Genomic DNA, 24,975 nt, shown 5'->3' with positions numbered 1-24,975 from the left:
AAATCAGTTGGACCGCTAAATGAAAGGGGGGTAAACGAGGCTCTCAGAGGTCATAGAGGACAGATTAAGTGAGCTCTGCTAAAAGATAATCCAATACCCCCCAGACGCCAAAATACAGTCTATGATACATATTGCCATGCAACCTTGCTACATGTGCAAAATCCCTCTCCACAGGGTACAGTACTCTAGGTATCTACCTAAGCCCCCCTCCCAAAAAAAAAAAAAATCACAAAGGAAAGCCCTTCAATCTTACCCCATTCTATCCACTCCTGGGTCCATCACCCTGTTGAAGTCTCTTGCTATCATAGGGAGATGTGCATATTGGATAAATTGCTTGATCACATTAAGAAAAAACCAAAAGATCATAACGTGTTGGGTGCATAAATAGATCGCAGTAAGAACTCTGTCCCCTGGACTTCAGCATAAACTGTGAGAATCAATCTGCTTTAATACCTTAACTACAATCAACTTGCCCACTAAGAAGGCTTTGCCTGCCTTATGTATCCCTGAAGTTACCTAGTATACCATACCCAACTCATCAATTTTTGATGTTCCCGCTCATCCAAGTGGGTCTCTTGTAAAAAAAAAAAACAAACAAAAAAAAAACTTATTTGTGCCCCATGCCTCTTCAATGTCTGCAAAATCCTGCACTGCTTTATTAGCGATACAGTGCCACAAACATTCCATTACACATCGTATATTGCCCATCCTATAGATATAAAGCCCTTAGCACAAAGATACAAGAACTCATACAGGAGCACTGGGGTCCCAGCCTTTCCTCCAAGTTCAGGCCCCATCTCATTCTCTACAGCTAAAGCACCCTGTGCCACTCCTCCATGCCTCCCTTCTCTCCCGTACCATCTTCAAGAATCTCTCACCCTTAAACCCACATGCTCACAAAATATGCCGTCATATAGTCCAGTGTCGAGGACCACCCACTACTGAACTCTCCCCTCCCCCATTACAGACCCCTCTCAACCATAGTGCACATACAAATAGATATGCTAACCTCACATCTACCCTCCCCCCGGCAATACCACACAAATCAGTTACTTCCCAACCTTAAGGAAAAAAAAAAAGAAAAAAGGAAAAGACAAGAACATGAAAGGGGTTAAAGTCACACATTAGTTGCTCCATAAATAAATAGTCACCATGAACCTCCATGAGGGCACTGTGCGTAGCCCCAGGCACTGTAGCATATCAATAGGCCCACACCAGTTCCTTGAGTGCACAAATGCTCATTAAAAGAGAGGCCTGCACATGATACCAATGAAGGAAAATGACACAAAGGCTCCACAAAGACGAACTTCTCAATTAATGTCCTTGTAAGTAATTTGTTCCATCTATCTCCACTTATTGGTCCCCACTCTCTACTACCTTGCCATCAGAGCTTGTCCTGGCCTCGATTCATACTAGAAAGTCCAGGGCCTCAGCTGCTGTAGTATACAAGAGCATCTTTACCCCCCTGGGTACACCTTTAATGTTGCAGGATACTGATGCATGAAGGGCACACCTAACAAGAAGTTTGCTGCAGATGCTAGAAAATACTCTGCACATCAGCTTCCTAGAAGAGTCTTGAAAAATCAATATTCGCAAAACACACCTCCTTAAAAGCTTTCATGCCATCTGCCTTGACAGTAAAAAAATTCAAGAATTCTGTTGTGATGATACAAGGTCAGTGTGCATCAGCTCACTTTTGGCCCATGTGGCGGGCCCGCTCTTGTTCTATTTTCTCTGGGTAGGCTTCATGCAAAAGATCTTTGGGAAGCCATCACGTCAGTGCCATTAGGGCTTTTCAGCTTGGAGAAGAGACGGCTGAGGGGAGACATGATGGAGATATAAAATAATGAGTGGAGTGGAGCAGGTGGATGTGAAGCGTCTGTTCATGCTTTCCAAAAATACTAGGACTAGGGGGCATGCGATGAAACTACAGTGTAGTAAATTTAAAACAAATCGGAGAAACTTTTTCTTCACCCAACGCGTAATTAAACTCTGGAATTCATTGCCGGAGAACGTGGTGAAGGCGGTTAGCTTGGCAGAGTTTAAAAAGGGGTTAGACGGTTTCCTAAAGGACAAGTCCATAAACCGCTACTAAATGGACTTGGGGAAAAATCTACAATTCCAAGAACAACATGTATAGAATGTTTGTACGTTTTGGAAGCTTGCCAGGTGCCCTTGGCCTGGATTGGCCGCTGTCGTAGACAGGATGCTGGGCTCGATGGACCCTTGGTCTTTTCCCAGTGTGGCATTACTTATGTACCTGCTTAGCACACTTTGGTAAATTTGCCCCTCAGTGGCCAAAATTAGGGCCTACAATTACAGAGTTCCAGAAACAGCCCTTGTTCAAAGGGCCTGGCAAAGGGCTGTTGATGCAGTGACTGGGCTACATGGGATAGCAGGGGACAGAAAACACAGGGGAAAAAAATCCCTGGGTTAGAAAATGAAGGCTTATGGCTCTGGATCCCAGCTAAAAGCCCAAAGGAGAAGGAAACTGCCAGGGCATAAAAACAAAAAATGTATAAAAAAAAGTAACTCATGAGAGAAATACAGGGCCACCTTCTCTACAGACTGCACTTCTAACGGCTTGTACTCTTTTGAGAGATGTGCACAAATTACTTGCCAGTTGGTCAGCTGTCTGACTCATGAGGAGGTAGGTTGCTGCTGCCAACTCTCACCTAAACTCATCCTGTAGATCAGATACTTTATCCACCAAGATCTGCAGTCGATCCCATCGCATCCGACTGCACTCCTTATGGAAGTCAAAGGCGACATATCTACATGAAGAGGGAAATGCACCATTTTTAATCCACAACAGTAAGGAATCCTTTTCCCATCCCTGTCCATGGTATTGCAAGTGTTTAAAAATTTAAGCTCTAGATTTCTTACTATGTTTCAACCATAGTATGCCTAACAGAAAACACCCTTCCTCAATCCAGCTACCACACCTACCTGACCATCCCATTTCCCAGGCTGGACACCATTTTTTGAAATGCCTGTTCCAAGGGTTTCTCTGAGCCCTTCTGGTTAACCTGTGCAAAAATACAAAACAAAAAACACATTCAGGAAGGGGTGTGGAGGTAGAGGAGGAGGAGGAAAAATTCAGTAACAAATGCCTGAAATGGAAGCACTTAAATATATGTGAGCAAGCCAGCACATCCCAGCCATACCAAGTTCAGAATCACTTGTTTTCCATAGCTGATGATCTGCGAGTCAAAATGCCTCTGGAAACCATCCATCTGTGAAATGAAAGGATAAGAACGTTTTATGGGAATAATCTATGTAAGACAACAGTGCTAATTTAAGAAAGAATGGGTGGACGTATGAACAGTCTCCAAAAGGAAGTAAAAAAAAAAAAAAAAAAAAAGAACAAGACTCCAGAAAGCTGGACATAGTACAGAGGATGCTCAGTTGTGCATAAGTCAAAAGGAAAGCCAGATACCAGTGAGATCTGAGCTACTGCAAACATTGGATGGGGCCAAAACTCCTCATCTGCCATCATGGACTCATGTTTTAGAAATATATAGGTACATTTCACAATATGTGACCATCTCAGGGAAATCATGGTTAAAGTCAAGGTTTTAATGAATTCTTAAGAATAAATTACGTTAAGACTATTCGTATTTTGAACTTTCTTATTTTTTTGTCTTCTTTCTCCTGAGGTTTTATTGTGGATATATCGGAAGGAAATATTACAATTTGAAAAGGTTGAATAGGATTTTTCAAACTATTATTATATTTCAGCGTAGTCAGTTGAATGAGCCCAGGAGATGGTACCCAATGATTCAGAATCTTTGGATTGAACTGCTTTTTTTTTTTTTTTAACCTTTTAAGGAGCTTATTTCTAAAACAGCTAACTTCCTGGATACTCTTTCAACTAAGCAGGAAAAAATTAAAATACTTAAATATTTAAAGAATATTTCTTTAAGAAGGATGGAAAAATTATGTTTCTTACCTGATAATTTTCTTTCCTTTAGTCCCAACAGATCAATCCAAAGAAGAGTGGGTTATGTCCTCCTACCAGCAGGTGGAGAACACCAGAGCTCTGCCATAAAGGATACTGTGCAGCAGGCTCACTTTCAGTAAACTCGCTACCAAAGCACTAGGGAGACATAAGACCATGAACCAAACTCCTGCCTCTGCCTCAAACCGAGAAGAACCAGCAGCAACTGTAGCCAATCGCAGACAGACATTCTCCTGTTTCACCCATCCATGGAAGAGACTCCTGCAAGAGATTTCAAAACCAAGACAACACGCACACCATTTCATCCAAGGGCGGGTCTCTGGATTGAACTGTTGGGATTAAAGCAAAAAAAAAAAAAAAAATCAAGTAAAACTTACATAATTTTTCCCTCCTTTTCATCCCACAGATCAATCCAGAGATGAGTGGGATGTACCAAAGCAGTCCCCAAGTGGGGTGAAAATGTGGAAGCCCTGCAGAACGGTACATCCAGCCAGAATCAAACTCAAATAGCACCACAGCCAGGCTCTAGACCCAAAGCAACAAAACAAGACCCATCGTTCCAAGACATTACAAGAAGCATCCGCCAGAGACGGGGAATAAACTTGCCCCCCTCCTCCCGAGGCAACGCAAAGGTCACCCTCCAAAAGAAGGGTGCTGTGCCCATCAGAGCCCAAAGAAGGCCTCACACTGAGAATGAGCAAGTTCCAGCAGAAACCAAACAAGGTTCAACTGCCAATCAGGAAGAGGGCCCAATAGTCAACAACAAACGAAGTAGCAAGACACAACGTCCAGAAATAGAGAAGCTCGCCAGTGAGTGGCAGAGCAAAGGAACAAGTGCCAGCAACAATCCAAAACTCGCCCATCAGAGACGAAGCCAGATGACCTGCAGAGACCAGACCAGGCTTGACAACCAGAAACAGAGGCTTGAGCAAAACTCAACACAGAGATGAAGCAAGGCTCAACGTCCAGAACCCAAGCTAGTCTCAACAGCCAGGTATGGAGTACCAACTCAGCTGCTACGTGGGTGCGAGTCGAGAGCCAGCGGCAGAGCAAAGGGTCGAGAGTCATAGATGACCCATGCCTCGCCAGCCAGCAACAATCTAAAACTCGCCCACCAGAGATGGAGCCAGATGACCTGCAGAGAGGGAGCAAGGTTCGACATACAAAGATAGAGCACAACTCGATATCCAGAGACAGAGCCAGTCTCGACCTCCTGAGACCAGAACAGGCCTGACAACCAGAGAAGGAGGAAGACTTGAGCAAAACAACACAGAGATGCAGCAAGGCTCAAAAATCAAAGAGCCAGCTAGTCTCAGCAGCCAGGTACAGAATACCAACTGAGCTGCTATGTGGGCACGGGTACGACCACCCATCCTGCTCAACTATCACGATGGGGCAAAGCCAGATATCCAAAAAGAAAAAAAAGATAGGGCAATAGTCCACCTCCAGAGAAGGGTCCAGCGCCACCTGGAGAAGCTACATAGCCCCCCCCCCCCCATGCAACAAAAACCATGCCCCGAATAAAGATGGCTCCTGCATCCCAAGACGTCACTGTGAGATGAAGCAAAGCATGCCCACCCACCAAAGAGGAATGGTGGGAAACATGAAAAACGGGCCCACATTGGATCTGCCAAGAGGGAGTTATATCAACCCCCAGACAAGAATCAGCTGTCCAGAGGAGGGGAGCTCGCCCCACCGCCACGAAGACGCTGGACACCCCCTACTAGATGCCCACTACTAGACTGAAAATGTGCTCACCAGACTAGTCAGAGCTAAGAATCACATAGATAGGAAGCCGTGCTCCATAGCAGGAGCTGGCCGCCCGCTGAGGAGGGCTGCCACCGCTGAGGAGCCCTGATGCCCGCCTTCAAGCTGCCGCCCAGAAGGAACTGGCTGCAGGACATCGGAAAAGAAAGACCAGGCCAGGGGACAGCCAGCCTCATCCGGGAGGATAACAGCAAACAGCCGGAGGCAAAGAGAACAGCTAATGTGGCCACTCAGGCCCCCTCCAGTCAAAGACTGCAGCAGAAACTAGGTGCAGCCACAAGTGGGCCACAGCCATCCATTCAGACAGGGGGAGCAACAGAAAGGGTCCGAGAGAAAATGGAAACACAAGACTACTCCCCGGAGAGACCCGGGGAGGACCAATGAGGCAAGCAAGCCAGAAGCGGAAACCAGTCCCATCTAAGAACAGGCCAGAGGCCACCAGTGGAAGACTCCAAATACGTTGGCCATGGAGACCTCCCTAGGGCAATGGCACCACAAGCCCCCAAAGCAGAGAGGAGCTCCATATGGCGAAAGGAAAATCCTGAAAAGGCACTATGGCAGGTCCGAGAAGCGGCCGAAGCCCCCCCAAAAGGGGACGGAGAATCCGAGATACCCAAAAGGAGAATCTCTATAGGAGAATGGGATCTCCGAGTACCACCACAGGGGTCCAAGATCCCCGAGAAGCTCATCCATAGAAAAGACGCAGGTTTGGAAACCGGGACGAGGCAGAGGGTAACCAGGGGCTCCCTAATGAACTGTGAACAGCCAAGATCCACTGAGGAGGCAGAAATCTCCCAAAGGGAACACCAAGGTCGATACATCAACAGAGGCAAGGTCTAGCCCCCACAGCCCCAGACTGGACCTCAGAAGAGCCACGGCCAGACGACGTACCAGCCTAGTGAGAGGATTCTCAAGCCTAGTGCCAAAAACTCCGGAGGGAACGAATCCTGGATGGTAGAGAAACCAAAACCCCACCAAAGAGACATCCACACCCTAAAAAGAAGGCCAAGGAGCCCCAGAGGACCCGACACCTCCAAGAAAACATGAAAGAGGTGAGCTCTGAACACAGCCTCCTCCAGCCCTCTGGCCTTATCTGAATAGAGAGATATTTTAATCAGCTGGCCGAGAGCAAGAGCCAAGAAACAGTTAGGCCATGACCCAGCTACCGCAGGTAACAATGCTATGCCGTACCAGAGGATCTCCCAGGCACGAAACTCATCAAGGCCAGGCTACAACTGTCCTATGGCTAACCAACTGCAAAAAGGAGGAGACCCTTTCTAGCAGTGAGATTAGCCAACCCCGGAGAACTTTTTAACACAAAAAAAAAGTTAGGAAGGCAACAACCAGACGGAGAGCGTGGTAACAGGGAGCCAAAATCACCCCGAACCTCCCAACACAGCCGGACTACTGTAACAGCTGGGCAGACCTGGAAACTACAGCCGAGAGGAGAACAAGCAAAAAACAAGCAAAAAACCTGCCACATCCATTCCCTGTGTGCCATGGAAGATGGCGGTTAGACAAGACCCGGCGGTAACACTTCAGCCAGGCAATAGAGACGTGCGCTCAGAGATTGCAGCCGTTACAAGATGGCGGACAGAGCGCAGACCGCCAAAGAAAACTGCCGCTGAAGAGTCCACAGAGCAACACAGGAGGCCCCTGGATCAAAGCAAAACCCTGAAAATTGCCCGTATACACCCAGAGGAGGCCAAAGAGCGCAAAACCCTGAAAATTGCCCGTATACACCCAGAGGAGGCCAAAGAGCGCAGGTACAGGCAGAAAAAGGAGCATGCAGCAGCAGAAAGGTCTGCAGCGAGAGAGGCAATGCTAGCAAAGAATGGGAGTATAGACACGTGCCAGCCAGAGTAGAGAACAAACCTCACAGTAATGATGCAGCTAACAGAGGCAGATTCACAGAACAGAATGGTGCTTCTGGTCTTGTTTTTAAGAGCCAGGAGAATAAATTCCTAACACAGATTCACCAGAAGACCCCCGAGGTACGTAGGGGGAGGGGGGAGGGACCTGGCACCACCAGGTGTACCCAAACAGGCCATCACAGTACAGCCATGCCATAACCCCCAGCTCGACTAAGCCCGAGGGAACAGGCTAGGAGCAAGCACCAAACCAGAGCTGCAAAGGATATGTCGTTCCACCTGCTGAGATAGAAAGAACGCTAGAACTCTTCCATAAAGGATACTGTGCAGCAGCCTCACTTTCAGTATCTCCACCTGCTGGTAGGGGAACAAAACCCACTTGTCTCTGGACTGATCTGTGGGATGAAAAGGAAGCTCAGTTTTCGTGGCTGTCTTATCTGGATTTTTCCAGATGTGCCAAAGGCACCAGAATTGCACTGCAAAAAAATTCTTAAGTTATAAGACAGGATAAATGTACAAATATTAATATTCTCATGTGCTGCTACACACCATAAAGTTCAGAGTGAATAACAAAGAGGCCAGACATCTCTGGGAATAAACAACTAGAACCTAAAATAAAATCATATCCTTAATATATATTTTTTAAAGAAATGCTTAAAGGCTTTCCAAAACAGCAAGTAATTTTGTATTTTCCTAATCTCTACAGGCAATGAGTTCAAGAATACCGAGCTTGATCTATAAAGCTTGATGTAAAAATATTGTTATACCATAACCCTTTAGGGTACTTTTTTTTTTTTTTTGCAGTTCCCCTGTAAATGTTTGATCTGAATCAGTTTGAAATATTTATTAAGGAAATTTATGAGGGATGATTGAGAACCTTTTGGTTATGGAAAGTTTATTTTTTTTTTTAAATTCTTTATTTATAAATTTTACATCTACATCTACAAAAACATAAATGTTACAGAAATTCGGAAATTAAACTTTATAAGGTAATATATTACCAGAAAAAAAAATTACAGGAAAATATTTTTACTTTTGTCCACAATATTGAATCAAGATCTAGGAAATTATAATATAAGTAAGATAATATTAATACTACTCAGCGGAAGGGTGAAACATACTTGCACAGCCAAATATTAACAGCATACTCTTATTACGGGTTCGCCTCCAAGGGCAAAACACTTCTTTCTTTTGATTCAATAAAATCCAACAACTTCGTAGAGTTAAAGAAGAGGTAATTAACCGAATTAAAGGTAATGCAACACCTACAAGGAAATTTCAAAACAAAGGTTCCCCCTAACTTTAAAACTCTAGCTTTATAAATCAACAATTCTTTTCTTTTCCTCTGAGTGGCTCGAGCCAAATCAGGGAAAACTTGTATCCTGTGTCCCAGAAATAAATCATTTATATGTCTGAAATATAATCGAAGAATATTATTCCGATCAGGTTCAAGCACGAATGTTACCAGTAATGTTGTTCTTTCAGAGATAAATTCAAGAGAGGTTTCCAGGAATGGAAAGTTTATGACTGGATTTATCATCTAAATTTTGATTAATCTTGTTTTACTTCCTTTATTAACGCTTAACCTTGTTTGACTTCCTTTATTAACCACTGCTCCTCACTAATGTGCCTGATGGAAATGTAGAAAAAAAAAATTTAGAGTCACTAGAAACAAAACATGAGGCTTTAATGAATTTTATTAGGGCAAACAATTTGTAATACACAGTCCAAGCTCAATCCTTTTGTGAAATAAGAAAAAAAAAAAAAAAAAAACTTACAGCTTTTGGACCCCTGAAGTGAAAACCAGGTAGTCAACATTTTGGATCCATGATTTTTGATGTGTTTTCCCCAAAGATGGTCACACATCACACTTCAAACAAATTATTCTCCTTCTTATGTCATCTCATTAGAAAATCTTCTCGCCCCCTATTACATATACACATACATATATTTCTAATGAGAAATATAGATAAAATATGAAACATCCAGATTTTTCTATGATCCATTAAAACTATTGGTAAAAAAATATATATTTTTTTCTTTTCACTACAAAAACTTACATGGTTTACTGTTTTGTTGATCTGGGGCTTTGGTTTGTACCTGAGGTTTGGTCTCTGTGACCAGAAAAATGGAATTGATCCACGAGTCTGCAAAGGAAACAAGAAAAAAAAAATGCATTATGAGGTAAACAGTCACAAGCTTACCCGTGTTATTATAAACTTCGTGAGTAGTTTCTACTCATGGCGTTTCTACCAATAATCAAAGCAAAACCACATACTGACTGTCATCTCCAGAAAAATTGCCCACAGAGGTTATCACCTGCTTTCTCTGCAGGTAATAATTCCCCTCATTCTATAACAGGGCGCTTAAATTTAAGCGCCATAGGTGTGCTTATGCACATAAGTGATAGCAGAACTCTCATCAGTATTCTATAGCATATGTGCACAAATGCTTTATGGAGAAAATGCAAACGGCTCCCACTTACACATGCAACAGAGAATACTGTATGTTCCACACTAAAATACCACAAAGAAACAGGAAGAGGGACCTACCCGAAAAACAATGCAAGGAGGAGAAGGGGTGGACAACAAACCTCCAACAGCCAAATGCAAGTTCAAAGGAAATTTCATTGTTGAAGCCTCTCATATAAGACGACTCAACATGGGACCGTGTTTCAGTTGTAGTCCGTCTGCCTCAGGGGTCACGTACGCTTTCCACAATGGGTAAAAGGACTGCTGCAGAACCTAATGTACTAAGCAGTCATTAGCAATGATAAAACATCAATAAAACCTGCGTTGAAGCACCAGATCAGGCTCAATTGTAGTCTTTTCCCTCTCAACACGAGCTTCTGCAGCAATCCTTTACCCATCGTGGAAAGTGTACATAAACCCTGAGGCAGGTGGACCACTACTGAAACACGGTCCTGTGTTGGGTCTTATATGAGAGGTTTCAACAATTAAGATTCCTTTTAACTTGCATTTGGCTGTTGGGAGGTCTGTAATCCAACCCTACTCCTTCTGGCATAAACACTACTACTACTACTACTTACTACTACTTAACATTTCTAGAGCGCTACTAGGGTTACGCAGCGCTGTACAATTTAACAAAGAGAGACAGTCCCTGCTCAAAGAGCTTACAATCTAATAGACAAGTGAACGGTCGGTCCGATAGGGGCAGTCAAATTGGGGCATTCTGGATTCACTGAACGGTAAGGGTTAGGTGCCGAACGCAGCATTGAAGAGGTGGGCTTTAAGCAAAGACTTGAAGACGGGCAGGGAGGGGGCTTGGCGTAAGGGTTCAGGAAGGTTGTTCCAAGCATAGGGTGAGGCGAGGCAGAATGAGCGGAGCCTGGAGTTGGCGATGGTGGAGAAGGGTACTGAGAGGAGGGATTTATCCTGTGAACGGAGGTTACGGGCGGGAACGTAAGGGGAGATGAGGGTAGAGAGGTAGTGAGGGGCAGCAGACTGAGTGCATTTGTAGGTAAGAAGGAGAAGCTTGAATTGAATGCGGTATCTGATCGGAAGCCAGTGAAGTGACCTGAGGAGAGGGGTGATATGAGTATATCGGTTCTGGCGGAATATGAGACGTGCAGCAGAGTTCTGAACAGACTGAAGGGGGGATAGATGGCTAAGTGGGAGGCCGGTGAGGAGTAAGTTGCAGTAGTCCAGGCGAGAGGTAATGAGAGCGTGGACGAGAGTTCGGGTGGTGTGTTCAGAGAGGAAAGGGCGAATTTTGCTGATGTTAAAGAGGAAGAAGCGACAGGTCTTGGCTATCTGCTGGATATGCGCAGAGAAGGAGAGAGAGGAGTCAAAGATGACTCCGAGGTTGCGGGCAGATGAGACGGGAAGGATGAGGGTGTTATCAACTGAGATAGAAAGTGGAGGAAGAGGAGAAGTGGGTTTTGGTGGAAAGACGATAAGCTCAGTCTTGGACATGTTCAGTTTCAGGTGGCGGTTGGACATCCAGGCAGCAATGTCGGATAAGCAGGCCGATACCTTTGCCTGGGTCTCCGCGGTGATGTCTGGTGTGGAGAGATACAGTTGGGTGTCATCAGCATAGAGATGATACTGGAAACCATGAGATGAGATCAGGGAGCCCAGGGAAGAGGTGTAGATTGAGAAGAGAAGGGGTCCAAGGACCGATCCCTGGGGAACACCAACAGATAAGGGGATGGGGGTGGAGGAAGATCCATGAGAGTGAACTTTGAAGGTGCGGTGGGAGAGATAGGAGGAGAACCAGGAGAGGACAGAGCCCTGGAACCCAAATGAGGACAGTGTGGCAAGAAGTAAGTCATGATTGACAGTGTCAAAAGCGGCGGATAGATCCAGGAGGATGAGGATGGAGTAGTGGCCTCTGGATTTGGCAAGGAACAGGTCATTACAGACTTTAGAAAGTGCTGTTTCTGTCGAGTGAAGAGGGCGAAAACCGGATTGAAGCGGATCAAGGATGGCATGAGAGGAGAGAAAATCAAGGCAGCGGCTGTGGACTGCGCGCTCAAGTGTCTTGGAGAGGAAGGGTAGGAGGGAGATGGGGCGGTAGTTGGAGGGACAGGTAGGGTCTAGTGATGGTTTTTTGAGGAGTGGCGTGACTACAGCATGCTTGAAGGTGTTGGGGACAGTTGCAGTGGAGAGAGAGAGGTTGAGGATATGACAGATGGAGGGGGTGATAGTAGGAGAGATGGTGTTAAGTAAGTTGGTGGGGATGGGATCAGAGGAACAAGTGGTGCATTTTGAGGAGGAAAGAAGGCGGGCGGTTTCCTCCTCGGAGATATCAGGAAAGGAGGAGGAGGTGGTCTGGGTTGGTTGGTTGAGGGAGAGGGTTGAAGGGTGAAGAGGAGGAGGTGGCTTGGTAGTGAACTCAAGGTTGATCTTTTGCACCTTGTCGCGGAAGTAGTCAGCCAGTGATTGAGGAGAGAGTGACGGGGGGGGTGGGAGCGGAGGGCACTTTGAGGAGGGAGTTAAGGGTGGCGAAGAGACGACGAGGGTTAGAGCTGAGAGAATTAGTCAATTGGGTGTAATAGTCCTGTTTGGCAAGGAATAGTGAGGACTGGAAGGAGGATAGCATGAATTTGTAGTGAAGGAAATCTGAATGGGTGCGAGATTTCCTCCAGAGGCGTTCAGCAGATCGGGCCCAGGAGCGAAGGTAACGGATGCAAGGGGTCAGCCAGGGCTGGGGATTAGTACGCCTTGTGGGACGGGAGGTGGATGGTGCAAGGGTGTCCAGAGCAGAGGAGAGAGTGGCATTGTAAGCGGAGACAGCTTCATTCTGTTTCTGAGTCTGACGTCCTGCACGTACAACGTGCAGCGACGTCAGACTCAGAAGAAACTTTCGGCGCCAGCTTTACTGGAAGTTCTGAAAGAAATGAAAGGACCTCGGCTTGGCTGGCGGGGGTTGGGGGTCCCCCGCCAGCTGACGGAATTCTTTTACAGGCAGCCGGCAGCGGCAGGAGGACGCGGACCTCGGCTGGCGGGGGTTGGGGTCCCCCGCCAGCGAAGGTAGGCGACAGCAACGGAGGGGGAGGGTTGGCAGCGGTAGGGGGGTCCAGGGCGAAATCTGCGGGGGCCCAGGCCCCTGAGGCCCCACGCAGATACGCCCCTGGTTTATGCAATCTTAGTTCTAAATGCAGTTTATCCCAGTCAAAAAAGGGCTGTTACTCACAATGCCCTTTTGTGTATTTACCTTTTTTAGTTCACATATCTTTATTAAGGTTTTGAAAATATACATAAGTATAAAAACATGAACAAGAGGTTAGAAATTATTCAAGTGGAATATGTACTATATGAGCCCCATCTGAATACAAGATTTAGAGGGCTTGTAGATCCACAAGTATTGAGATATAAATTGTGGAGAATTATTACTTAAAGCCCAATGCACCAAGGTTTCATTGACAATGAAGAGTCAAACTCCTAGGCTCCACACCTGAAGCTGTATCCGAGTTCTTGACACTTATGTCTACCTGTTCAAGCAAGTTATAAATCTGATCTACTGCAGATCATAATCTGAGACTTACTGATGTTAATTGCAAGTCTAGTGCTAGGCACCCATTCTTCAATACTGTTAACAAACACAGTCTTTTGCTAGGGCAGACAGAATCCTCAAAGGAATAAATATCTGTAAGAGGATACCCAAGCTCGCCAGCAGCCTGCTAACAGGGTACAAATATAAACAGACGTAGAGCCTTGTGAACTCTAGATAAAGGGAAGCTCTCCGGATTTGATTTACCTAGAAAAACTGAGTTCTACCCACTAAAAATGAACAAAAAACACTATACCACTGTATCAGAGCAATGGCTTCCAACCATAATAAAATCAAATGATCAATTGTCTACAGCTGCTGTAATATCAAAAGAACTAGCAAACCTGACCACCATCAAAACCCTGTCTTATCACATCAATACTCAACTGTAACAGACTATGATAAGCTTTTCAAAAACCATTTCGATATGGATTGAGACATTGAAGTAACAAGAAATTCTAAAATCTGGTTCAACACAATCCCTTCAAACACCTTTGTCGAAATACACAGGAAACTGAGCAATACTTTTTGTCTATCACCAACATCCAACCCCTCTTTTTTTTGTTGGAGTGAGAACACAAAGCAGATTATTTCAGCTGAAGAAGACACCTGGCCATCTCATAAAGAGAAATTCACTAACAAGAACAGACAATTTCAATTTTCATCACCTTCAAAACAAATGGTGAGCATATGTCACAATAAGGATGATTCCAATATTTATTGTCTCAAGAACTCTTTGCCATCTGTCCTTTAGTATCAGTGGGAAGCATGCCCCAATGCCCTAGTTCACCCCTAATATATGAGACTGCAGAGATGGGTAAATTAAGGAGTTCTTAATTTAAATGTTTTCTTAAAGAAGGCTTCTGCAAATTCATTACTTGTAAAAATTATACACCTGGACCTTCATTGAGTCCTTTTCAGTTAAATATTTAATAGTAAAAAATCTATAAATTGTCCAGCTCAATTAATCATAAAAAGGTTGCCCCAACTTATAAAAGATCAAGCAAACCCTGATAAGAACTCAGATTCTCAGGCTTAGGAGATTTCCTCCAACACACCTCTTTGCCTACAAAGTTTACACCTCTTGTCCAACAATCCAAACTTCTTTTTTTTTTTTTTTTAAACCTTACATATCTTATATGGAGATATTTGATCAACACAGATTCCGAAGAATTCTGCTCCTCATAAAGTTCTTATCCACCAGTTTATATAACCAGAGAAAATTGTTAAAGAGCTAGAGCTAGATTTTATTTACTCTAGCAAAAGAGCTCTCCAAAATAGTCTCTCTTGCATACAGGAAGATGCAGTTAAAAAAAAAGAAAAGAAAATGACAACGAACACACATCTATTTCTACTGAGATGCTCAGGTTACGGCATCTGTGTTCAATGTGAAGGCACATGTACAATTACTAGACATTTCATAAAGAATATTGACCCACTACACGAGCACATCACAGCACAAGATAACCAGTAAGCAGAAGAACAAGTCTGATTGGATAACACCAGCCCCAAAGAGGTAATGTCAATGCAGTAGGACACTAGGACACGCAAACAGTGCCACGAGGGAAGAATCACCATTCTCTTTCACAAGAGGGGGGGAAAAAAAACCCCAACATACATCCCCCCCCCCCCAAAAAAAAAATCACCCAATTATTTCACACCCAGCAGACTGGATTAATAGCCTTAAAAAGCTATGAGAGCATTGATAGCTGATCCTAATTTTCCATTATAATGGGTCCTGCAATTTGCTAGTGGACAATGATCAAAGAGGTTTGTGGGGGAGAGGTGAGAAGGAAGAAGAATGTAGTTCACAGACGTAGCTTAACAAGAGAAAACTGAATTTTACCTGGACAAATGAAGCTTTGCTCCCATTGTAGTGAACAATTTGCTCAGTTTCAACAAAGTTAGCTGCATGTCCTTCAGAATCAATGCCTGGATTAGGGAAAAAAAATTTCTTCCCTTACAAACATTTTTTATGTATTCATATTTCATCTACGCCGACATGGATTACAACCAAACATACATACCACCATACATAATAAATACCAAATGATATACTGTAAACCAACAAAAATAAAAAAATAAAGACACAGCCCCCCCCCCCACCCCTAAAATCCAGAGAACAATTCAATGTCAGCTAGTAGTCCCACTCTAAACATAAATGCATAACCTACTAATCCAAGATAATTACATATTGCTGACCAGAGGTGTTGGGGGGGGGGGGAGTTGTTTAGTTGTAAAGCAGCTAACTGAGAACCAGGGAAGCCAGAATCCAATTCCCCCCTCCCCCATGCTTCTTGTGACCTTTGGCAAATCACTGCATCTTCCCTTGCTGTATGTGTAAATATAACTTGGATTTGGACCAAGCAAGTATTCAAACTTTGTGGATGGAGTAAATAAACCAGTCAAAATCTCCTTGGCCAATTGTCCAGTAAAATAGCATTTTGAAAACGCAGGTGTACTCTGGCTCATAAACGAGGAAATGAGCATCCTCGTGTAAGTCGGACAGGTAGATTTGCTGTGTTCCCCTTTTTGTTAAATGTCAGCGTGCAAATGATGCAAGCTGCTATGACCAGCTCAGATATTCATCTCATTCAAAGCACACATCATGGGCACTAGCAAATCACAGGTCAAGCACAACTGCCAAGTAAAAGCATTCCCAGATTTTAAACTAGGAAATATATGGCTACAGAGTCAAACTTCAAGCAAGCCAGCTCAAAGTCTAACACTTCAGGATGAAAAGGTGTCGAAAACAGAGCTCCATGAAGTGGGGTAACGGGGGGGGGGGGGGGGGGGGGGGGGGGGGGGGGGGGGGGGGGGGGGGGATGAGGAGAAGAGAATGCTGAAAATGTGTTATTTGATCTGCCATCCTCTTGGAGTATTCCAAGCTATCAAACACCCTAAGAGGGCTGCTGAGAGAGAAGACCTCAAGTCACACTCAACCGTGGAAGCACAGCCCCATTTAAGGAGCATTTCAACATAGGAGGGACAGTTTGGGCTGCACAGATAAAAACGCTTCTTCAGCAAAGACAAAAAATTAGATCATCATTAGCAAAACTTCAAACACACACTGCATCAGAGCACACCATCCAAGAGTTTTTTGTTTTTTTTTTTTTTGCTAGGGAGGTGGGGGTGGAATTCAGCCAGACTACATTTTACAGCTATATACTAAGAGAGAGTTCTGAACAGGAAGGTACTTTTAAGGCACAGGAAGATACTGTCAAACGTACTCCCCAAAACTGACCAATTTTACCTGATTCTGGTTACCCCACAACCCAGCTAAGAATTATGGCTCCAAAATGCTCTGTAGCCAGTCTCACGCAACCAATAAAGCTCACCACATTCTGCGGGAACATGTTTTATAGGCAGCACTGGGCTTTCACCCATCTGACTTTGGATTACAGACATATGAAAAAGGAAAGGCTCTAGGAAGGGCCCAATTCTAATCAAAAGGACAGGATAAAATCTGCTTTACTCCAAGTCAGGAGGGCAACAGTGGGCTCATTTCCTTACCTCGGACATAGTAGCGCACACCCGCTCGGAAGCAGCTTCTCCTGGAAATGAGAATCCAGTCAAAAAACTTCCCATTGATGCAACAGGAATGAACCGCAACAACTGAGAGGAGCCTCATGTCAAGGAGACACAGATGACTAGGGGAGAGAGTAATCAGTCTCCAACAGCAAAGAATGACAAGGTAGGAAATGAAACACTAACTCAGTCAGGACATCATTAAGATGATTAGAAGCCGAGCTTTGATTCGGCAGTGCTAAAAAGCAAATCCTTAAAAAGACCTTAGTCTAAGCCAGTGGTGGTTCCCAAACCTGGTCCTGGAGGCACCCCAGCCAGTCAGGTCTTCAGGAAATCCACAATGAATATTCATGAGAGATTTGGAGGCAGTGCATGCATATTTCTCATGAATATTCACTGTGGATATCCTGAAGACTTGACTGGATGGGGTGCCTCCAGGACCAGGTTTGGAAACCACAGGTTTAAGCTCATCCAAGCAGCAGACATTTTCATTCCTTCCGCCCCAACAAAAGCTTTAAGCCCCTATGTACCTGTGTATTAATAGATCTCTGAAAGCTTTGTCTGGAGGAAAGAACTTGTTAAGATACATTAAAATTATATAGTGGGATGAATCAGACCAGAGGGTCCAAAGAAATATGCCTCCAAGAAGTTCCAATACATTTCTATGAAAGAGGCAAATACACCAGCTACAGAATTTGACAGTGACAACTAATGGCTAGAAAAAAAAAATGATCACACTTGGTTTAGTTTCTCTTTCCAATGTTATAAAGAAACATGGGGCTTAAAACCGTCAAATATACATACACCCCTTCTCCACATTACATACACACCCACAGACACAAGCACCTCTCCCACTCCCCAAGAAGGCATAGTCGGAAAGAATTTCATGATCCATGCTCCACATGCCTTTCCCACTTGTAGAAATGATAAATTATCAGATTTTCCTGTGTGCATCTCACAGTAACATGGTAGATGATGGCAGATAAAGACTCATACAGTCCGTCCAACAAGATAGGCTCATAGCATAAAGGTATGATGTTGATACTACATATGTATACTTGATCTTCGTTTGTTCTTGCTATTTTCAGGGCACAGACCGTAGAAGTCTGCCCAGCACTGACCTTGTTCTTCAACTACTGAAGTTGTCATGAAAACCCCACTCCAGCCCATCCAAATCTGTCCAGCCATGATCAGGGCACAGACCACAGAAGTTTGCACAGCACTGGCTTTGCTTCTCAATTACTGGCGTTGCCATCTAATCACCGCTAACCTTGTTTGGTTCCATGCAAGATTCCTTTGCTGTTTATTCTACGTATTGTTGAGTTCCATTACTATTTTCGTCTCCACCACTTGCCACGGGAGGACATTCCAAACATTTACCACCCTCTCCATAACAAAAGTACTCCCTAACGTTATTCCTGATTCAGCCCCTCTGCAAGATGAATTCATGTCCTCACTCCTTCTTCTCTAGGGTTCTTTTGCAGCATATGTCTTCCTACACAAGTCCCCACTGTGTATTTTGTTTTTTCTTTTTTTTTCTGGGGGGGGGGGGGGGGGGGGGGCGCTTGGTGGAGTTTTCTTTTATTCTAACTCTGCACCCAGTGCTAGATTCTGCATCATGAGCCTCGATGACTACCTGTGGAAAGGGGGGGGGGGGGGGGGGGGAGGAGATGGAGTACCTCACCACACCAATTAACAGAAGAGACATGGCAGTGGTAACCAGCAGGAAGGATATTCGCATTGCAGTATGATGCTGGGGAAAAAAAAATTGTTCCTTGTTCAACAGGAGGCAGAGAGAGGCAGCTCAATTCAAATTTTGCTCACTTTGCAGCCCTAGTGTTGAACTAGTCCTACTGTACTTAGGTTTTTCAGTGACTTGCTGTTTACATTACTCTCCTTAAACAATTGCTCTATAAAGCGAAGGTACTTAGCTGTAGCAGATGTTCTCCGAGGACAGCAGGCTTTATATTCTCAGAAGTGGGTGATGCTGACCCTCGTCGCCTGGTCCAGGATTTACAAAAGTAAAAACAGAGTTTTGTGTAGCGCAACACACGCTCCACTGCGAATGCGCGAATGCAGTCTCTTCAGTTTTATACTATAGCAAAAATAAAGTAAAAATAACAAAGGAGACAACTTCAAGAGAAGGTGGGAGGGATTGTGAGAATATAAAGCCTGCTGTCTTCGGAGAACACCTACTACAGGTAGATAACTTAGCTTTCTCCAAGGACAAGCAGGATTATTAATTCTCACTAGTGGGGAATCCCTAGCATCCAGGCTCACTTAAAACAACAAACACTGGTCAATTGGGCCTCGCAACGGTGAGGACATAACACAGATTAACCTGAAACTATATACAATCTGAATGAGAGTGCAGCCTGGAACAGAATAAAACAGGCCTAGGAGGGCAAGTTGGATTCTAGACCCCAAACAGATTCTGCAACACTGCCTGCCCGAACAGACTGTCGCGTCGGGTATCCTGCTCAAGGCAGTAATAAGATGTGAATGTGTGGACTGAAGACCATGTCACAGCAATGCAAATGTCTTCAATGGAAGCTGACCTCAAGTGAGCTACAGATGCAGCCTTGGCTCTGACATGACCCTCCAGAGTCAGCCCAGCCTGGGCATGTGAAGGAAATGCACCCTGCCAGCCAATTAGAAATGGTGTGTTTCCCCGATGGCAACTCCCATCCTGCTGGGATCAAAATAATTTGTTCAGGGCCTTAGGTCTAGGATTGGACACATCCCCCTTGTTTTCTTCTGCACAAGGAAGTACCTGGAATAGAATCTCTACCCTTCTTCCCCTGGTGGAACAGATTCAACTGCATGGGCCTTAAGAGGGTGGAGAGTTCCTCTGTTGAGAGCTGAATGAATGAGCTCCCAGTGGGCAGTTTGGAGGTCTCTGAAACCAATTGAGTGCGTATTCGAGATGGACTAGTTGAAGAACCCACCGGTCAGAGGTTATAAGGGGCCACCCTTTTGTGGAAAAACTTCAGCCACCACCCCCCCTCCGACCAGAAAGCCGTCTGGGATGGACACTTATGGCAGCTATGCTCTGCTGGAGCCAGTCAAAAGCTAGTCCTTTGCTTTGACTGGGGTGCAGCAGGGGCCTTAGGCACACGCTGTTGACGTGAACGAGCGCGCTGGGGCAGAATCTGAACAGGCTGACGAGCAGAGGGGGTTGTACCTATGCCTCCGATAGTAATAAGTACTCCTCCTTGGTTTGCAAAAAGTCCTCCTAGCTGAGGAGGCAGATACAGAAGGTGCCCAGCAAGCGAGAGAAGAGATGGTATCAGTATGTTTTGTTGATTTGGTCAATGACCTCCTCAACCTTCTCTCCAAAAAGGTTATCCCCCCAGCATGGGGCATCTGCCGACCTCTGTTGAACAGAATGCTCCAAGTCAGCACACACAGCCATGAGAGTTTGCGCATTGCTATACTTTGAGTAGAGAGCCTGGATGCCATTAAAAGTGTTGAAAGTGCCCCTGGCCAAGAACTTTCGACATGTCTTCTGCTGCTTGACCATTTTGCGAAGTAATTCGGCCTGCTCTGGAAGAAGCGTCTCAGCCAGGTCCGACAACTTGCGCACAGAGTTTCGCAAGTGGAAGCTCATGAAGAGCTGGTAGGATTGTATATGGGAGATGAGCATTAAAGCCTGGTACATCTTACATCCAAAAGAATCCAGGGTTCTAGCTTCTCTGCCTGGGGGTGCCGAGGAATAGTCCCTGGAACTCCTGGCCCTTTTGAGAGCACATTCCACCATCATGGAATTGTGAGGCAACTGAGGCTTATCAAAACCAGGTGCGCTGTGGATCCGATACTTGGTATCGATCTTCTTGGGCATAACTGAACCGACAAGAGGGGACTTTCAGTTCTTAATGAGGACTTCCTGGAGTACCTTGTGGAGAGAAACACAGTTTCCCCTAGGAGGTGACATGTAGTCCAGGACCTCAAGCATCTTGGCACTGGGCTCATCCTCCACTTTCAAAGGAAAGGGAATAGCATCAGCCATTTCCTTAAGAAAAGAAGGGAATGAAAGGATCTCCGGAGAAGACTTTCTCCTTTCAGTTGGAGGGTTCAGAAAGAACTCCATAGGACTCTGAGGAAAAGTACCTTGGATCCTCATCTGAATCCCATGAGCGCTCCTCTCCAGTGTCAAACAATACCTCCTGATAGGAGTGTAGAGACTGAACCTGCCTCAACATAGAGGAAACATGTCCTCGAGAACGGCATCAAGAAGTCAGTTCCCGCCTCGACTCTGGCGAAGCTTCCTCCACCGACGACGAGGGATTGCAGGCTTGGGTGGCAGTCGACACCGTAGCCACATGCGGCATTGGTGTTGGAGGCCGCACCGCAGGCTGAGGGCCAAGTGGGTTGCAACAGTAGGCGCAAGCACCCCTAATGCAGATGCAACCCATTGCATGAGGCCATCCAGGAGCTCATGTAGCAAGGCCCGGATGCGCTCATCGAGGGCTGACACTCTGAAAGGCTGGGGTGCTGGCTCAGGTGCAGGTTGCAGAACTGCTGGTGTCAATGCAGGAGCTTGGTCTTGGCTGCTGAGAGACTGGCGCATCAGCATCTTCTGTATGGAGGGGGAGCAGTCCTCCCGGCACCGACACTTCTCGGATGCCGAATCCTTCAACACCCTGGAGCTCCTGGCACCATGCATTGAGGGCAACTGATGACGATGATGCTTCTTAGCCTTCACCCAAAGCGTGTCATCGGACTGCTCGGTGCCCACATAGAATCCACACTTCGCCTTGGGGTTGGGTCCGACGATAGATGGTCCCAGGGGCCCTGCACAGGAGGCCTCGAGGCAGGTGAAGACCCACTCGATGCTTCACTACTCCCAGTATCTAAGGATCTAGCAGCAGCCATGCTTACCAATGCTCCCGGTGCAACTCTCAATGTCGACGCCGAGGAACCGAACTTGGCTCCAAAAATCTACTCACGTTGAGCCTCTATGGAAATCTGGGTACTCTTCTTCATGTGAAGACAGAGAACAGTTAGTGGGGCTATGGTCAGGCCTAAGACACTGTAGACACCAAGAATGAGTGTCTTTCCCCAGAGACTGTTCGATTGCACTGGATACAATGCTTAAAACCACTGGGAACATTCGTGGACGTGGAAGGAAAAGCTTCCTTGGCTAAAAACGAATCGATGGTGCCTGAAAAAGGGGCAAGGCATAACAAAAAGAAAAAGAAAGGGAAAGTTCCCAGCCGAAGTCAAGGCCAAAAAGCGGCCTAAGAGGAAAAATAAAGGAAACTTAAACTGGGAAACATTAACAAAGAAAGGAGGTTCCACAACAGGAACTCAATAATGATAGGGAAAAAATGTACAAAAAATAGCCGAAAGACATCAAAAAAGCTCTTTGATGTGAGAACACAGGTGGAAAAAAAAAAAAAAACATGCCCTTTTCCTCACCACTGTAGGAAATGAACTGAGACTGCGTTCATACGGTGGGCGGGATGGTACTTGCGCATGAATGGTGGAGCGTGTGTCATGCTCCACAAAGCTCTGTTCCGGGCCGGGCGACGCAGGTCAGCGTCATAGTAATATAGTAAATGAGGGCAGATAAAGACCTGTATGGTCCATCCAGTCTGCCCAACAAGATAAACTCATTTTACATAGTATGTGATACTTTATATATTTATACCAGAGTTTGATTTGTTCTGTTACTGAACAGGCATCACCCACTTGCCAGAACTTGTGAGAATTAATAAACCTGCTTGTCCTCCGAGAAATGTTGATGTTTTAAAGTGAACCAGCCAGTTGAAGGCAGTAATGCTACTAAAAGGATACATCCATGAATCACTGGAATAGCAAATCTGTGGATCTGACAGAAAAGAAAAACATGAATTTTTAGAAAAACACACTATTTTAGACTTTGTAAAAAAGTATAAGCCTTTTATCTGTACAATTAAGGGACAACTTACACAGCAGGCACACACTTGAGACATCTCCAAATTGTAAACCAACTGCACCCCCAATACACACCACTGCTCTGACAATTTTAACCAGAACCAGTGGCGTAGCTATGGGTAGGCCTAGGCCCACCCAGTGGCGGAATCCCACATCAACATCTCTCCTCCTCCATGGCACCCCAGCATCTGCCTACCTGTTGCTGAACCCAATCCCTCCCCAGTGTACTTTACAAGCATCCCCTGTGCCAACAATGATCCATTATTGCTGCCTAAGCCAGATTTCCATCGGCCGGGTCCCGCCCTTGCTGATGTTGTTTCCTGCTTCCTGTCTGGCGGGATCCAGCCGATGCAAGCCTGCGGGCAGCAATAACGGATCGCTGCAGGCACCGGGGATGTCTGTAAGGTACATCGAGAAGGGACGAAGTTCAGTAACAGGCAGGTAGATGCCGAGACACCGCGGGGTCAGCACAGGCAGCAATAATGGATCACTATGTGTGTTGGGGACACCTGTAAGGTACACCGAGGAAGTACGGGTTCAGCAACAGGCAGGCAGATGTTGAGATGCCGCTGACCAAGAGAGATGTTGATAAGGTAGGTGAAAAAAACCCAACTTTTTTGTAGATCTCGTGGGGGGGGGGGGGGCGCATGGTGTGGAAGGGCCCATCTAAGCTAACTGGGCCCATCTAAAATACTGGGTCTGGCTATGCCACTGACCGGAACACTGTTTTTACAATCAACTGGCACTAATGAAACCCTTCTGTTTACCTGATATGCAACTGCTCATTGGTAATGCATCACATCTCAAGGGCGCCAAAATAAAAGGAAATGTTTCCCTTGTTGCCCACCACACATTAAACAAATCAGCTGTTCTTGAGCTGTGATGAAAATAAAAAGGCCTGAAATTGTAAGCAGACTTTTTGCCTGTTTTACCATTATTTGAGGCAAAGGGATTGTAATTGCATTCAACAGAATTAAAACATAAGCAAAGAAAAGGTCCTGTGCCAGTATCCAGAGCGTTACCAATCGAAACAAACATTAAGAGACATGTGCTTGTGCTATGTAAGCCTGGACAATAACCCAACCACCCCTGGAATTGTCAATTACCTCTGGCTGAGCTGCAAATTCTCGTAGGAGGTGCCCATTCCACACAAATCGCTGGTCTGCCTGAAATACAAGTGACAGCTATATCACCACCATCTCATGATGCCAGAGTGTAAAGTCTAACGACAATATCCTAGGTTGACCTTTTTGTTAGAGAGCTGCCACCCTGCCCCCAAGTCACTACAAAACGCAACTGAATGGCAGTTTCACTTGGGAGACAATGTGAATCAGTATGAGGACAGCACAGTGCTGCAGGATATGCAAGTAATATAAATTATTTATATATAAATATTTGTATTTATCTATAAATATATAATTACATATGTGTTGCCATACTGGGACAGACCAAATGTCCATCAAGCCCAGCATCCCGTTTCCAACAGTGGCCAATCCAGGTTACAAGTACTTGGCAAGTCCAGCATCCCGTTTCCAACAGTGGCCAATCCACGTTACAAGTACTTGGCAAGATCCCAAAACAGTACAATACATTTTATGATGTTTATCCTAGAAATAAGCAGTGGATTTTCCCCAAGTCTATCTTAATAATGGCTTATGGACTTTTCTTTTAGGAAGCTATCCAAACCTTTTTTTTTAAGAAGTCTTTATTGAGCATTGAGAAAACAATACAAAGACAGAGTAAACATATGAATAAATGCAAAGTCAACAACAGGTAGCTAAGAACAAGATTACAAAACCAATTAGGTTCTACCACTATACAAGACCATTAAGAAAATCTCAATAAAAGCAGGTAACAGCAAACCTTAAACTTCCCAATTTTTGAGGATTTATACCACCCACATCCACAACCCAA

At 45.1% G+C, this 24,975-nt stretch overlaps 1 protein-coding gene across 1 annotated transcript in view; it reads right to left on the bottom strand.

The window, feature by feature from the left end:
* SACM1L (SAC1 like phosphatidylinositide phosphatase) overlaps positions 1-24,975 on the bottom strand; it is a 140,222-nt gene that overhangs the window by 58,152 nt on the left and 57,095 nt on the right. The window contains exons 6-13 of the mRNA XM_030204311.1: positions 24,168-24,227; positions 22,942-22,975; positions 17,128-17,229; positions 15,461-15,546; positions 9,660-9,746; positions 3,168-3,236; positions 2,950-3,029; positions 2,676-2,774 (exon numbers count right to left, since the gene is read on the bottom strand). Coding sequence (XP_030060171.1) covers positions 2,676-2,774; positions 2,950-3,029; positions 3,168-3,236; positions 9,660-9,746; positions 15,461-15,546; positions 17,128-17,229; positions 22,942-22,975; positions 24,168-24,227 — 617 coding nt within the window. The remainder of the gene's footprint in view (positions 1-2,675; positions 2,775-2,949; positions 3,030-3,167; positions 3,237-9,659; positions 9,747-15,460; positions 15,547-17,127; positions 17,230-22,941; positions 22,976-24,167; positions 24,228-24,975) is intronic.

The sequence above is a fragment of the Microcaecilia unicolor genome, chromosome 1, assembly GCF_901765095.1.
Source record: "Microcaecilia unicolor chromosome 1, aMicUni1.1, whole genome shotgun sequence".
Classification (NCBI taxonomy): Eukaryota; Metazoa; Chordata; class Amphibia; order Gymnophiona; family Siphonopidae; genus Microcaecilia; species Microcaecilia unicolor.
The sequence above is the reverse complement of the archived record's forward strand: the minus strand, read 5'-3'. Positions and strand labels throughout refer to the sequence as shown.